The sequence below is a fragment of the Diuraphis noxia genome, unplaced genomic scaffold, assembly GCF_037042655.1.
Source record: "Diuraphis noxia isolate RWA-SAM2 unplaced genomic scaffold, SU_Dnox_SAM2 contig0001, whole genome shotgun sequence".
Lineage (NCBI taxonomy): Eukaryota > Metazoa > Arthropoda > Insecta > Hemiptera > Aphididae > Diuraphis > Diuraphis noxia.
The window spans coordinates 105727962-105745424 of NW_028301711.1; the positions used below are offsets into that span (position 1 = coordinate 105727962).

Below are 17463 nucleotides of genomic sequence, written 5' to 3' on the forward strand. Positions count from 1 at the left end.
CTGCAAGGGGTGTACCAGCAACTTTAGATGAGCCAAAGATAAAGTCACATATGAACTACTCTGTACGTACAACTTTTGATTTTAAAAAACTTTGTTTTATTTGTGGATTAGTGGCTGACGTGGAAAAAGAAAAAAAAGTAAAAATGCTCCTGATGTAATAAGTTCTAGTTGCAGCTGCAAGCATTTTACGTCAAAACGCGTGCACTCAAATTTGTGAAACAAAATATTATACTTCGAACATGTGTTTATTCGATAATCTAAATGAGTTCTTTCCTGAATCATTATTTTTTTTGTCGGTGAGTTAATTTTGAAAAATAATAAAGTGAAAATAGAGCCACTACAAAAAAAATGCATAACCTTTTGCCATGCAATTATTACTGCACTACGCCCTAGAGCATTTGCTTCGAATCTACGGCTGAGACTCCGGTTTATTTACATTGGCAATTCGGTTCGCAAAGGTTAATCGATATTTTATCATGCTTGGGTTTGTGTGCTACTTATAAGGAAACTTTTCTGTATGAAGCATCAACGTTACTTCACCACCAACCGTGAATTTATTCACCAGATGAAGGATGTTTCATACAGTACGTCGCTGATAATGCGGATCATAATGTAGCAACAATCGATGGATTTAATACATTCCATTCTATGGGTATGATTAGAATCATAACTCCACATGATAAAATGGAAAGTGAAACAAAAATTATTCGTCTAGAGAAGTTATTAACGGAGGAAGAGCGAAGGTAGCACGTATTAAAATAAAATGTTATGAAAATATAGGAATAAAGGGATTGAAAAAAGTTACCGTAAAAACTATTAATTGCGATGAAATATCAACATCATCGATGCTTCGAAATGCTGATGTCTTATACGTTATACGCTAAATGGAACAACGTAGAAAAAATTCCAGGTTGGAGTGGCTACATAGAAAATTTAACTGTCGACGAACCGTATTCCAAATCACGGATACTTGTTTGTTTTGCCATTCATAAATCAAGCAGCAAGTGATTATAATACTCTATACACTACATAAAGAGTACGCCACACCCGCATGTGTTGTCTCCGTCTTACAAACGTATTACATAGCAAAATCTGTTTAGCGCGGAACAACTTTACTCCCTTTGTATTTATAGTAGAATTACCTAATTTCCACATCGCATAGGTTATCTTACAGGTTATCATAGGTTACAACTTTATCTGTGTCATAGCGTAATTATTTTTTGATAGCACTAACCAATAATTTTAAGTAATTTAATGAAAAAATAAATGTATTTTCTTATGCTTATAACTTTAATTATATTTATGATATCAACAAATAACGACGCTATGACACAGATAAAGTTCTTAACTATGAATTTTGGTAATTCTACTATACATACAAAGGGAGTAAAGTTGTTCCGCGCTAAACAGAGTTTGCCATGTTATACGTTTGTAAGACGGAGACAACAGATTTTCAAAGTGTCGAGACTCGAGTGCAGTCTAAAAATTAAAAAAAAATATTTGACGAAAAATTGAAGGAAATTAAAAATAGAGGTCTGACGACACAGTTGTGGGTACAATACTTTGGGATGGTGACAATTCTGAAGAAATTAATAAGATCAGAAAGAATGGGTAACTGGAGAGGACACTTAACGTTTATAAAAAAATGATTCCTTATTTTCACGCAACAGGGCACTTTTTGTACGCAAAGTCAGCTACTTTGTATATTTCAGATATGGAAATTTTAAGAAATTCAATGGATAGCTAAACTTTTGATAAGTTTACAAATAGTTTTTTCACAGTTAAACGATCAAACAAATATTTCTGTGGAACATGGAGTGACCAGATAATTGAGCAGATTCTGATGAAGTCAACAAAAATAAAAGGAAGATTCACACATGGAAGAAGTAATGATGAAAGTGTATTAAATAAATGGGTTTATGGGTTTCTGACTGCGAGTAACATTTCTGAACCCCTTGAAAAATTTTGCTAAATTTTTTTTCATTCTGGAGAACAACACGTAGACGCAAGGGTCTCTAGCATTAAAAGAGATAGTGGAGATGTTCAACAACTTTTATTTGATTATGCTAGGAACTATGACATTGTTAAGCAAACACCTAAAAATGACCAAGTAAAATATTATGACTATCCTGATTATGGGTTTATAAAAGAACAATCTCGATCATACTTAATAAAATATCCAAAATACAATGCAAATTTAGAACCAGAAAAATATTTCCATTGCTTGTTAATGTTTTTCAAACCTTGGCGCATAGAATCAGAACTTCTTGGAAATAATAATACATATATTTAGTCGTTTAAGTCGTGCAGAGATTCAATTGATGCAGCTTTAGACTATCATGAACGACTTGAATATCTCCGTAAATCATAAGACGATATGAACGAGCTGCTTAAAAATTTGACAATTAAAATGACTCCAAATAGCGAAAACGATGAACTTCAACTAACCTAAATTCAAGACACAATGAGTGAACTAGAAATGGGAACGATTAATCTAGAACAAACAAATGATTTGATAAATAATTTGAATAGTGATCAAAAAAAAAATATATTTAACTTTATCAAAAAAGAACTACAGCTTGAAAATGAAAAATGTATCTTGCACTTTGTATCAAGAGTTGGTGGCACTAGAAAATCATGGTTAATCAAGACTATCAAAGCTTATGTAACTACATATCTCCAAAAAAGAAGTTTTAAGCCTATAACTGCTCCAACCGGCATATCAGCATTTAATATTGAAGGAATGACTATTCATCGTTTGCTTCAGCTACCGGTCGAACATGGTCATACTTCCTATAGGCCGTTATCTAATAATGTACTTCAAACTATAAGACATCATATGAAAGATGTACTACTTTTGATTATAGATGAAATATGTATGGTTTCTAATATAACACTACTTTATATACATTTAAGATTATGTGAAATATACAATACAGCGAATTGTAATGATGGGTGGTTTGGCCGTTTACATATTCTTGTATTTGGAGATATACTTCAACTACCTCCTGTGAATGAAGGATCTCCATTTAATCAAATTGATTCGAAATTGTTTACTAAATATTCTAACTCATTAGGAACAGTTAATTTATGGCAAAATCATTTTACTTATGACGAACTTACCCAGAACATGAGACAAAAACATGATCCCATTTATGCAGGTATTTTAGAAAGATTGAGGGTTAATAATCTAAGTTCATCTGACATAAACATCTTAAAATCAAAACAAATAAAGTTTAAGGAGAGCACTAAAAAAGACATCATTAATGAGCTAAATGAGTTAATAATTTAGTTGCCACAAGATACCTTAGTTCTACTCCCAACAAAACAACATTGCACAGTCCTTAATGAAGCTATAACTCTCTTTATTGCCAAATGAAAATGTATGTTTAGAAGCTATTGATTCTTTTGACATTAAATCTAACATGAAATCCAAAGCAACAAAAAAATGATCATGTCTTGATAATGACATTTAAAGGACGGCCGAAATAGAAAAACGGATAATTATTAAAGTTGACTGTAAAATAATGCTGCTAAGAAATATTGATGTCACCAATGGATTAGTGAATGGAGCAATCGGAATAGTAGTAGGCATACAAAATGGATTTGACTTGAAACCAGAAAAAGTTGTGGTTCAATTTGAAACTCAAATTCATAATGCTGAACGCGTCACTGGTAAATTTGAAGTTTTTCCAGGGGCTTACATATTTAGAAAACTATTTCCAATAAGCATTGCTTACGGTATAACAATTCATAAGAGTCAATGTATGTCACTAAATAAATGTATAATAGATGTAGGAAACACAATATTTTCTTGTGGGCAAACATATGTAGCGTTATCGATAGTTTCATCGTTAAGTGGGTTATATTTAATTAATTTTGATCCAAGCAAAATTAATTCCCAAACGGCTGCTATAAAAGAATACAATAGGTTAAGATGTATTTATAGGTCGAATCTAAAACCAATTCAAATAAACTTTAAAAATAATGTTTTTATTCCGGATTGTAATTGGGTAGAAAATTCCAACACTATAGTTCAAAACATAGACGTTTCACAACATTCGCCTATTCTAGACGTACCAGGTTTTATCAATTCTGATGGTATCTCGTGTTATGTTAATTCTACATTGCAAGTATTATTTAATTGTGGTAATATTTTGAACGATATAATAAATAGTTCTAATTATTCAGAACTACAAAACCTGGCATTTTCGTATGCGTCTAATAACACTAAATTAAACTCATCTCATTTGCGTAGGAGTCTTAATCAACCCTTCAGTGATAATCAACAACAAGATGTAGCCGAGTTTGTTGATGCTTTATTTCAAACATATGATTCAATAACAAAATATTTCAGACATAAAATTGACGTGACATTAACTTGCTCAAGGTGTTATTCAATGAGAGTTCAAAGCACACCCAATAATATTGTACATCTTAATATACCAAGAGATAACTATAAAACAACCCATTCATTCTTTGTTTGATGAATTTTCAAAATCAGTTGAAATAAATGCAGTTCAATGTCCTAGTTGCAATACATGTTGTACTCATCACCAAAATATTAAGTTAACAAACACAAACCAATATATAATGCTACAAGTATTACTCTGGTCCAAAAATTTCCAAAATAAAATTAATAACCTAATGATTCATCAAGTTCCAACTACAAAATTGAAAATTAATTCAATCTATTATCGAGTGCATTCAGTTATATGTCATCATGGGGAACAAATGACTGAGGGCCATTATACAAACTTAATAAGGCATCAAAATAATTGGGAAAGGTGTAATGATACTCAAATAAAGTATGAACGGTGGCCTCGTGGGGGGGGGGGAGATATTTACATTACATTAATGGAAAAAAATAATTAAAACCTTAAATGTTTAATATATAATAATACATATATGACATTATAATATTTAATAATAATGATTACAACAACAACAACAACAATAATAATAATAACATAAAAAAAAATTAGTGATATCCCAACAAAAACACAACGCCAAACTCCGTGTAAAAAAACGCTCAGTATAAAAAAAAACCACCTCAAAAAGTTGTGATATCATTTTATAGCTATGTATTTAAACTATATAGGAATAGATATATTATTATAATTTATGTTAAAATGTATTGCATATAAATTGAACTTAGCTGGTGACATTATTTAAAACTCATGAGAATTCATTTCGTATTGAGTATACATGTTATCTTAGAAAATGAGTGATACTAATTAAGTGTTATATAAATTAATTGTTATAAATTACTAATTAAGTGTTATAATTTTAAAGTCACCAGCTAAGTTCAATTTACAAGCAATGCATTTTAACATAAATTATAATAATATATCTATTCCTATATAGTTTAAATACATAGCTATAAAATGATATCACAACTTTTTGAGGTGGTTTTTTTTTATACTGAGCGTTTTTTTTTACATGGAGTTTGGCGTAGTGTTTTTGTTGGGTAATAATTACAGATAATAAGGGCGTTGGCCGCAGAATATGGCAATAATAATAATAATAAATTGATAGGAACATATGGTAATAAAATAATAATCGTACGGCAAAAGCCGACCATTAATTTAACACAGAGATTATCACATATAAACAAAGAGAATTAATAATACACAGGTAATAATAATTTGACAATTAAAACACAAAAGACGGAGTGGTGTGCGGGGAAGACGGGAAAGAGTGGACAGACCGATAAAACATTCCTCGTTGCCGCGAGCCGCGCTCATTAGCATATCGTGATCATATTTTCAGCGCCAACAGGTTTATTGATTGAATACAATCTATCATTTTAATTTATTAAATTATTAAAAATACTGTTCCCTATTTCTCTTTGTCCAAGTAACAATTTTGCTTATCAAATGCTTTCTGTAAAATATCGGGCAATTTTTCACGTATTGAATTTAATTTTTATATTTCTATAGTTGTAGAATGATTTAAATTTAATGAAATGATTGTGATATCAAAACTTGAAAGAGGCTTGTCCATCCATATACTAAATAAAAGGGAGTATATCCCGTTGAATCGGCTGTATTATATACATGCAATGCAATCGATAAAACATCTGTCCATTTTTCACCTTCTGCAACGCATGGTGCTATTATATCTATTATCACCTGATTTTGTCTTTCTACTTGTCTTTGCCTTGTTGGCTTGTAAGCTATTCTCTCTCTTTTTTTAGATTCCTAAAGCTAATAATAATTGTGAAATTATTTTTGCCGTAAAATGTGTGCAATTGTCATATTTTACTACTTATGTGGAACACATGTTAGTATTAATTCCAGAGGCGTACCTTGACAGTTTTCTAGGGAGAGGGGGTGCGAATCTTTTTTTAATCAATTATTACCCTATGCGTATTTTTCAATAGTTTGAGCGAACATAAGTCAATATTACTGACTTAGTTTTATTTTTTTCTAATGCGACTACATTACAAATAAGTTTACGTAAAAATTATCGTTTCATAAATTCTTCAGCTTTAATAGTTTAATGTATGTATAATTTTTAGTGTTGTTAATAATGTTAATATAATTAAGTAAAATTGTATTAAGTACAAACAATGAATTAATAAATTATAAAATAAGAATATATAAGTACAGCTATTCAATAAAATCAATTTTCGTTTGCTTTTTGTAAACTGGTCAATTATTTATATCTAATTCTATATTTCTATGCTCATGCATTAATGCCTGTCCAGTCAATCTAGTTTGCCCCATTTGGTTCCTTAACCAAGTTTTTAATTTAAAAATCATGAACTAAACGGCAAGCAATTAGGTGAAAGCAAACTAAGGACCATTATGCAAAAATATATTATATGGTGTAAGCAAAAGTGAAGTAAGCAAAAAGAAAGCAGAAAATATAACATAAGCATAAACATTTTTTTAACACCAAAGAACAATGATATTGATGTCAAGTAAAATTGTAATACTTATTTTAATATACAACCTGTGAAGTGTTGAAAAGCTCCACTCTGAAAAAGTGACGCTAACAGGAAGTGTTCGTTATATTAATAAACACATTTATAATTGGAAAAATCACCATAATATGACATTGCTCAATAGATTGAAAAATATCTTTTTCTTTTTTTAGATGTTTTCGTTAAGTTATCGTTAAATCATAACTGTTGGTTGCAGTATTGCTACTAATCTATGCAGAGCCGTAGCAATGGCCCATGGAGAATGGGAATTGTTTACAACTTAACCAATATAATAATTAATATGGTGATGGTTTTTTATTTTTTATTTTTGACCACCCCTTTCCACCACCACTAACAAAATCTTGACTATGTCCATAAACTGAGGTATAAATTGGATTTGAAAAAAAATATCTTAATATCTAACTTTGAAAGTTGACAACCCTATTTGTAGCAACTAATATGTATTACAGTTCGTAAGCCTAGCGTAGGTTCTATATGTATAATCAATATTAATTTATTTGAAAGTAACACCGTTTAAGATCTTGATATTAATATGACATATTTGATTGTAACTTTCCAGCCGTTGGCTGTTTATCTGGTTTACGTTATTGATATATTTTGTATGGGATTGATTACATAATTTTTTATATATTTATACTTAGTAGGCCATTAGTATCGCGATTGTATTTTATCAAATAAAAATGTTCAATCACCTCTTTGATTAAGCTAACTGACAATGCTGTCATTTGCCGTATACAATGGTATTAACTATTATGTCATTAAATTCAAATTTAACACAATCCATTACAGCGGAAATCAGCAATTTTGTTTATATCAAGGACCAAAAATAAATATAAAAATTCCCGGGTCACAATTTGAATATAGCTTATTTTATTTTAAACGAAAATGTATAGTTGTATCAAATTTAGTTCATAGCTGATAAGGTTATTAATTTAATAAGTTATCTAAACAACTTTTTAATCTGCAGTTTCCATCCCATACCATCTTAGTTCATGATTTTTATTCAAATTATAAATTTGCAATGAGGGCTACAGATAATACAATGAATGTCATATCAACCACGAGCCCACGGTTAGCTGACTCTACATTACAGCGACCCACCCACTTGTAATCTGCTGTACAGCAGAACGTCACCTACTTATATGCTTTTTTTGTTTTTGTTATTCAGATGGATAAACGCATAGACAATTTTCTGAAGTTTTTAAAAAAAGAAGAAAAAGAAAATCAGGTAAAAAATTTTTATATTATTTTTTAAGGGACTTTTTTCGTATTTATAAATGTACATAAATCTTCTTTAAGTATTAATTTTCCTTATCTATTGGTCCGCGGAAAGTCGGTCGCTGAAGTAACGTGGTTTGCCGGATCTTTGTTTGGTTGAGTAAAAAAGAAAACACTCAGTTTGCACGATGCCACTATCCTTTATTTTGTCAGGGTACAGAGTACAGAAAAGTGAAAGAACAAAAGAATGCAAAAGAGGTATGGTGGGTACGCGTTATGACACTTGATCGTTCGGTGGCGCGTGAGTATCGTCGAGTTATGGTCGCAACGGTCGGACGAAAAGTTGACGATGGCCGACGGCCGGTACGGCGGTACTCGTCCAGCGCGACTTGTCTTCCCGTCCCGCCTAGCGTTTTCGGCGTGGAGGAAGAGTCGACGGTGTTGCGTCGTTGTTACCCGTGGTGGTGGTTGATAAAGTTGTAGACCGGTCGCGGCGGTGCCTGTACTTTGTACTGTCTGCTGCTGCGTACCGTGTCACTATGTTACTCAAGTAGTGTAGCATAAATAATTTTTTACCTAACGAGATTGAATAGTTTAATAGGAAGTTTTCAGCATGGTATACCTGGATGTAACTCATGTAACATAGAATATCTACTAATATTATATAATAATAATACTACTAATATCGAATCCTTACTGTATTTTATATTACATGAAATTCACATATTATTGTGTTATCAAATTTGACTGAATATAAACTAGGTCAGAGCAATTTTAGATTTTGACTAATGTTATGAATGTGTTGATTTTACATTTATGTGAGTTTAAATAAAAAATGTATATATGGACATGAAAATAAAATTCCTAGGTCATGAGTTGGAAAAAAAATAATAAAATATGGCACAGATAAAAAGTGTCTTGAAAACTGTTACAGTTATGATAACTGTGGTTAATAATTTACTCGAAAGAATCAAGTTTCTGCTCATTATAAAACCCAAAAACTCACCTAGTTGAACAATCTTATAAGACTAAGGTTTGTGTTATTTAGGGGCGGATCCAGCCAAAAATAACGGGGGGGGGGGCAGTAGTATTTCATAGACGTAAATATCGGGGCTGCTTCCAAAAATTAATAATTAATATACACATAATTTTTTTTCTTATTTTATAATTTATATACATATACATATTACTTATATATTATATATATTGTATAGATAGTTTACAGAATAAATACATTTTTATAACACAAAATTTAATTTTCTTGATGACTTAGAAAAATATTAATTACATCTTCAATATCAATTTCTATATCTTTATGAGTGTGAATTAAAGCAAGACCATTTAATCTGTCCTCTCCCATTCTTGTTCTTGTCCATGTTTTTAACCGCCGAAGAGAAGAAAAACAACGTTTATATTTTTACTAATATTATACTAATATTTTTACTAATACTATTAAAACTATTTAGAGTGTATAATTTAAAAATAATAGATCTTAAACGCATAGTTAAGTCCGTTATATGTATATTCCATCGTAAGAAACAGTCAATGATTAAACCTAAATGTTTTACTCTGGTTACGCGAATTATTTTTTGACAGTTACAGGAAGTTAAGAAGACATTTTGCGTGTCACAGGAGTGTATAATAATTTTATCTATTGGTATATAGTTATTTGTTATAGAAAATGCAATAAAAACACTTTTTCCTATATTTAAAGTGAGTTTTTTTTCAGACAACTTAATAAATACCTTGTTAACTTCTGCTGTTGCTTTACGTTTGACATTATCCCATGTATTGCTTGAAAATAGTAAGCATGTATCGTCTGCATAAGAAACAAGTTGACCGTCTAATTCTAAATTACAAATATCGTTAATATATATTAAGAACAATATGGGCCTAGAACACTGCCTTGAGGGACACCAAAAGATATTGTGTTTTCTTTACTAAGTATACCATTTATAGATACTTTTTGTTTTCTATTGTTTAGATAGCTTTTGAACCAAGCTAAACTTTCATTTTGTATACCTATTCCTGGAAGGATATCAGTAAGTATTTTGTGGTCAACTGTATCAAAGGATTTTGCCAAATCTAAAAAAACCGCTAATACCTTTTTATTATTATCGAGTTCATTATATAAAAATTTGGTTGTCTCATAAAGCGCCCCAGTTGTACTTTTTCCTGGTTGAAAACCGAATTGATTTTTTGATATCAAATTGTTTTTTTCCAGGTATATAATTAGCCTACTTTTAACTATTTTTTCTAATATTTTAGAAAAATTGCAAAGTAATGATATTGGTCTGTAATTTGATAAATTTTCTTTAATTCCTGATTTATATAAAGGTTTAACTATAGCTAATTTGAAAATATCTGGGAAAATTCCTTGTTTTAAGCATTCATTAAATAACATCGTAAGAGGATTTACAATAAATTTAGATATTCTTTTTAACGTCTTAACTGATATTTTATCAAATCCTGCCGAGGAGTCATCCTTTAAACTATTTATGATTTTTAACACCTCTGCAGAATCTATATTTTTTAAAAATATTTCATTAAAAGTTGAACTACAATACATATTATTATCTTTGGTAGAAATCTTTTTGAAATTTTTTGTGTATTTGTCTCCTATACCTGTAAAAAATGTATTTAATATATTGGCTGCTCTGAAAGGTTCTTTTTGAGGATTTATATGTTGACCATTTGTAAATAGGGTATTTTTAAAAATTTCATTTGAATTGGTTTTATTTTTCCCAGTTAATTTATTAATAAGTTTCTATGTCAATTTAGGGTCATTTATTGTTTTAGAAAATTGTTTTTTATAAAAACAGATTTTCGCTGCTCTTACGAGTGAAGTTAATTTATTTTTGTATTTATTGTAATAATTTTTTAGTTTAGTGTTATCTGGATGTTTTTTACTTTTTTTTGATAATTCATTCTTTTTACGTGTGGAAATTAGTAAACCTTTTGTCATCCATTCCTTTAATCTTATATTTTTTGAGTTAATATGTATTAATTTACTGGATTTTTCAATAACATTTAATATTTTTTTATAAAATAATTCAGTTAATTCATTAACATTTGATTTTTTATATAAAAAGGACCAATTTTCATCAATTAACAATGTGTCTAGGAGATCATAATTAATAGAGTTTATTATAATGGTACTTTTTTTATTATTTTTAACATAATTTAACATTGGAATCGTAGTAATTACAGAAAAATGATCTGTTATTTGGGTTTGAATTACACCAGAATTTGTTTTGTTTAATTTTGATTCATTTGTTTTAATAAAGATGTGATCCAAACACGAATGGGAACCAATGTCTTGAACTCTAGTAAATATGTTAATAAATGATTTAAAACCAAATTCAGCCATCATATCTAGATAATCATTATTTACATTTCTTATAATATCAATATTTATATCTCCTATGAAGACAGAACATTCATTATTCGTAATCTCATTAACGAAAATATTACGCAATGTAATTAAGAAATCATTAGTATTGCTAGAGGGAGACCTATATACACAGTAAATGCACGTATTTTTACTTTCAATCTTTACAGTTAATCTTAAAATGTTGCTTTCTTCAAAACCATATTCAAATAAATCAAATGTAAGATTTTCATTAACAAAAATAAATAGACCATCATTTTGATTACGTTTAACTGTTGAGAAATAAGTATTGTAGCCAGGTATACTATACACACAATTCGCCATATTATCATGTCAAGTTTCCGTTAATATTAAGATATCTATTTTTTTAAAAAGCAGTTCATTTTCAAAAAGTAAGATAAGTTCATCAAAATTAGCTTTGATACTTCTAATATTGGTACACATTATATATAAAAAGTTATTCCTCTTATTATCTAAATTAAAATTATTTGTAAATTCTGTTATACATTCAAAGTATTTTGTATTGTAATTATTATATTTTATAATATCTTCTAAGATAGTCATTAATAAACATAAAACATAAAAAAAGGAATACAAGATAAATAGTTTTGAGTATAAATAAATCTAAACAATCTTTAAAATAGAATCTTCATTCTCTATAGTAATTACTTTTGATTCATCGTTTTTTTTAACAAAAATTGTATTATTATTAAACCAAGCATATTTATATCCAACCTGTTTAGCAGTAGTTTTGGCTTTATAGAAGAGCGTCTTGTTTGAATAAGTCATAAGATTATTAAAGTAGACAGGAGAGTTGTTCCATGATGCATAAAAGTTTTTTGCAATAAATTTTTCTTTCTTGGCTTGTTTCATGAATTCATTTTTCTCAGCTAATGAGTTAAAGATAACCGATATTTTCCTTGGTTTGTCGGAGAATTTAGATGGGATTCGGTAAATATTATTGACAGAAATTTTTGTACCCAGTTTAGTGTTAATTTTTTCAAAAGTGTCAGTATAATTTTCATTCTTAGACTCCGGTATACCAACAATTTCTATATGACATTCTAATGCCTTTTGTTCTAGAATGTTTACACGGTTGGAAATAGTGTTTAGTTCCTTTTTGATCTTCAAGTTTTCTTCTGTGATACGTTTATTTTCATTTTTGAGTCCAGTAATCGACAAAATTATATCTTTTAATTGTTTACCAAAAGAATCAAATTGGGAGCTCATAAAATTAACAGAATTAATCACTCCTTGTAAAGTTTCTTCAGATATTTCGTTTACACTATTTTCTTGTGAAGGTGATTTACAGATTAAGTCAGAATTTTTTTTTTGTTTTACAAGAAGAGCAAGACCAGTTAGACTTTACTTTTTTATTTAATTTTCTGAAGACTGATTCTCTAAAAGCTGCACAGGTGAAATGTAAATGTTCTTTACAATTAAAACATTGAATTTCGTCCCCTTCAAAAATTTGTTCATTGCAAATTAAACACAACATTTTGTTTGTGTAAGTATACGAAATATATTAATACACTACACATACGTCTAAAAACCAGATAAGCGAGCTAAAATTTCACTGATACGAAATAACAACCGTTCACTATCATACGTAGACAATAACTTTAAAATTTTGTATTTTCATCAACAGTGATATTATTTTTCAAATATGAACCAATATCATACATATCACCAAAAATATTTGTCAACTGCTGAAATTGACACATACATCATATTACTTTAAAAATACAAATATTTCATAGTATACCTATTTAAAGAATATTTTTATGATATGTCAAAAAATTGTATTATAATAGCCCTACAAGCAACCTAATAACATTGATCTTAATCACAGATTAAATTCCTTAACTGACCATAAATTGTCAGTTAGTTAAAACTTTGATTAAGGTACAGTTAAAATTTAACCAAGAGATCATAAAATCAAAATTTTTAGTTTAACTTAAGATTAATATTAACTCAAGTTTAAATTCATTTAACTGATGATTGATAAAATGGCCCTTAATAATTTATAATACTCAAATATTTATTCATAATTTATAAGTTATAAGCTGCAGCCTGCAATTAAACAAAAATAAATAACTTCACATTTTTGTTAATAATTTTATAATAACTTTGAAATTAAGTACTTGCTCTACTTCTGTCATCTGATTTACTAACTTTTGAATTGGTTACCTGGTACATTAATGAATAATATATAGTATATAATATTTATTATTTAATATATACAAGTATCTTTCAAAATGTTATTTTACATGATTTTTATCTATTAAGTATCTACTACCTACCTACCTAACTAATTTATCATAAATTAAAAACTTACCTTGTCTAAATTTGAGTCAGCCAAATTAGAATTTTCAGTTACACAACTATTATGTTCTTTTCGGTCATCTGATTTACTAATTTTTGAATTATCATAATTTATGGACTATAAGAAAATAAAAATTCAATAATGTTATTTTGAAATATGAATGGAATTTTATTTTAATTTATATGTAGTGACTAGTGAGTTGGTATTAACTAATAGGTATAGGTAATACAATATCTTTATAAACTGTTTATATTAAGTTGTTTTAATTATTTTTTACAAATTAATAGCAAATGATAGGTACCGTGTTTTGGGGATACTTTGCACCAAATATCTCGTTTTCTCAATTTAAAACATACACTGTCACTTTAATAATTATGATAGAATTTTACTTGTTTCACGGTCCTGTAGTTACATATGCTAAGAATGATTCTGTGTAAATAAAATTTGATCAACATAAAAATTTATTTTTTATTTATTTATTTTTTATTTGGTGCAAAGTTACACAACACCACATATAACTTTGCACCAATATCAAAAACTCACCTAAATTTAGTTATAAACAAAACTGGTGCAATGTTAGATACACAATTCCTAATTTATATTGTGTAAAAGACCAAAATGAACATAATTAAGAAAAAAAACGCTCAAGGCATCATTTAAATAACAAAACATTCATATTTTCATAACATTTTTTTTATTAATTAACATAAATGTCATGTTTCTATCACAGCTTGTATAGATTTTTTTTTAATTTAACAGTCTTAATATAAATGAAATAGGTTGACTTACCTATCATTTTTTAATACAATATACATTTATTTTAATAGTATTTTAAATAATAAAAACAATAAAGGAATTAAACAAAACAAACATCACTTTTTTTTTTTTTGTCAAAATTTTTCTCCAGGCCACTTTCATCGGATGAAAAAATGCGACATCTAAAGGTTGGATTATGTGGGTGCTGTTTGGTGGTAGACATACAAAATAAATATTTTCCTCTTTACATTTGTCTATAACATATGGAGACAAATGTGACGACAGATTGTCACCTATGACTACTTTTTTGCCTGGAGTTTTTCTTAAGTGGCGTACAAGTGATTTGTCGAACCAATCTGTAAACGTATTCGAATCAAACCATCCAGATGGAGTGGCATTGTATCTACAACCTTTAGGGCCATTTTCTGTCCACGGTTGCCACAAATTCTTTGCTTTATATACTACATATGGAGGTATTAAGTCGCCTGCTGCATTTCCACACATCATAATACTTACAGTCACTTTTGATGAGTTACAAATTTTTTCTGGATATTTACTTCCTCTTTTTGTTAGTATTTTTTTCTGTCCAGGATTATCAGTAAGGTTAGTCTCGTCATAGTTATAAATATTATGTGGAGGTACATCAGCAACAACTTTCTTTAAATTGTTTATATAGTCTTCTAACATTTCTTTATTTACAGCAGCTCTAGACCTCTTTATATTTGTAGCTAGACGTACACTTAAAGTCGGATTTCTTTAAAAAAAAAGTGAAACCCATGTTAGCCCAGGCAAATTGTTTTTAAACACTTTAATTTTTCTTCCTATTCTATCTAGGTAAGATTTTAGTATCTGTCTTAAATCTGTTTTGTTCACTGGAAACCCAAACTCACTCATTTTTATAATTTGCTCTACAAAACTTTTTTCCTCTGCTTCACTAAAAGCATTTAGTCGGCCAATTGATTTAGTGTGTCCTTCTTTCAATTTATAATTTATTGTGCGACGAGGAATATTGTATGCTCTTGCTGCATTTCTTTGTGTCATTACCTTATTTTTAACATCACTGAGACATTTATTTAGTGTCTCCTCTGTGTAGTCATGATAACGTCGTGAGCCAACTGCTCTTTTGTGTATCTTGGGCATCCTAAAAAACAAATATCTATTATTGTTCTGTATATTACATTATAATTGTGTTACTTTGCACCAATCGTAGTGTGGTGCAAAGTTGAGCAGAAATTAGACAATTTTGATTTTTTTTTTACAAAAATTTTTATAGCAATGAAAAAAAGTTGAATTGAACTTAATATCATACATATTCTTAATGCTTATAATATTTCTGATAGAATAAAAAAAGATTTACCTGTGAAATTGAAGTTTGAGTTAACGAACAGGCACAATTTTCCCGAGCGTCGTTTTTGTGTATTTGTGATAAGCTGTTATCAAGAGCACACGTTTTGGAGGGAAATCGACATATTGAAGTTAGAACCATTTCAAAAGACATTTAACCGTAACAGGAACAAAATGATAACATTTATATTTTTCTATCATTAATTGTTAACTAGATATTTTGTAAAATTACTTTTTTTTTTTTTTTGGTGCAATGTTACCATGTATGGTGCAAAGTATCCCCAAAATACGGTAGTTCCTATTTAATAAACTCATTTATAATTATAATAATTTGTGTAGATTCTAAACAAAATATTATAAATAGTAAGTACCTACTGTATTTAATATTAATGTAAAAAATTAATATTAATATTAATAATTCTGTAGTAGATTAATAATACTTACTTTATTTTCAGTACGTAATTTTTTACTGAAATAATTGTGAAGAGAATTTTTTCTTTTATCCATTTGAAAATTTTAATTATAACGTAATATATAATAATAAAACACTCGGTGATGATTTCAGTCGTGTGCTTGTTTTACACTAAACGAAAAATTGTGAATCATCTAGTTGATTACATGATAGGCGATAGCAGACAAAGGGCTGAGACACGATTGAGCATAAAACACCTTTTTTGCGACACGATTGAGCATAAATTGTCGGCGCATCAAAGGAAATTGAAATACAAAAGAAAACCAACACGATTGAGCATAAAAAACTCTGCAACGTTGCCATTTTCAATTTTTAACTGTATTATACAAAAATATTTATTTAAATAATCTAATCTCAATAGTAATCACATTATAATATAGTATATAGATCTTTTTGAATATAGTAAAATAATAATAATAAAATTGATATACCTTGGTATCTGTTTCCAAGTTGGCTTAAATATAGTAATAAAGATTCCGTATTCTTACGATTTAAATACTGGTTGTAGGCTTGAATATTAAATTCAATTTTTTTTATTTCTTTAGTGGATTGTAATTTTCCGGGCTTATGTTGAATTGAATTGATCTTAGTCAACGTTTATGTTTGTGTTTCGATCAATACCCTAACGACTGCATGGACATGCGGATGAGGTGAATAAAACTGTGAATTGTACGTGCGATGAAAGCTTTCGGCTGCATTGGTCGTTCTAAAAAATTAAATAAATAATACAAATTAGTAAAAATAGTTTTTATAGTAATTTTTAAAAAAATAATGTAAAAACCTTGGGTTTAGCGAAAGAATTTCAGCCCAAATATTTGGCGGAAACTGGCAGTGATCTTCAATATAATTATGTAGAATGTAATCAGAAAATACAAAACCGTCATCATTTGGACAAATTGATATTAACTCGTGAAATGCATAAACTACCCAGTGTGCAAAAACCAAACCCAAGGACATCGCATAGATGTAATTTTTCGATCTGCGATGTTCATAGCTAGTGCTCA

General features: G+C 28.8%; 1 protein-coding gene and 1 pseudogene across 2 annotated transcripts in view; one reads left to right on the plus strand and one right to left on the minus strand.

Annotated features, from left to right (window-relative positions):
* Positions 1 to 17463, plus strand: part of LOC107170820 (uncharacterized) — a 48899-nt gene that overhangs the window by 24341 nt on the left and 7095 nt on the right. Inside the window, exon 2 of one of the 2 annotated variants that reach the window (XM_015521011.2) lies at positions 8121 to 8180. The exons of the other annotated variant lie outside the window; for it this stretch is intronic. Coding sequence (XP_015376497.1) covers positions 8121 to 8180 — 60 coding nt within the window. The remainder of the gene's footprint in view (positions 1 to 8120; positions 8181 to 17463) is intronic. 2 annotated transcript variants of the gene reach the window in all.
* On the minus strand, positions 12186 to 15783 carry LOC149063125 (uncharacterized; annotated as a pseudogene).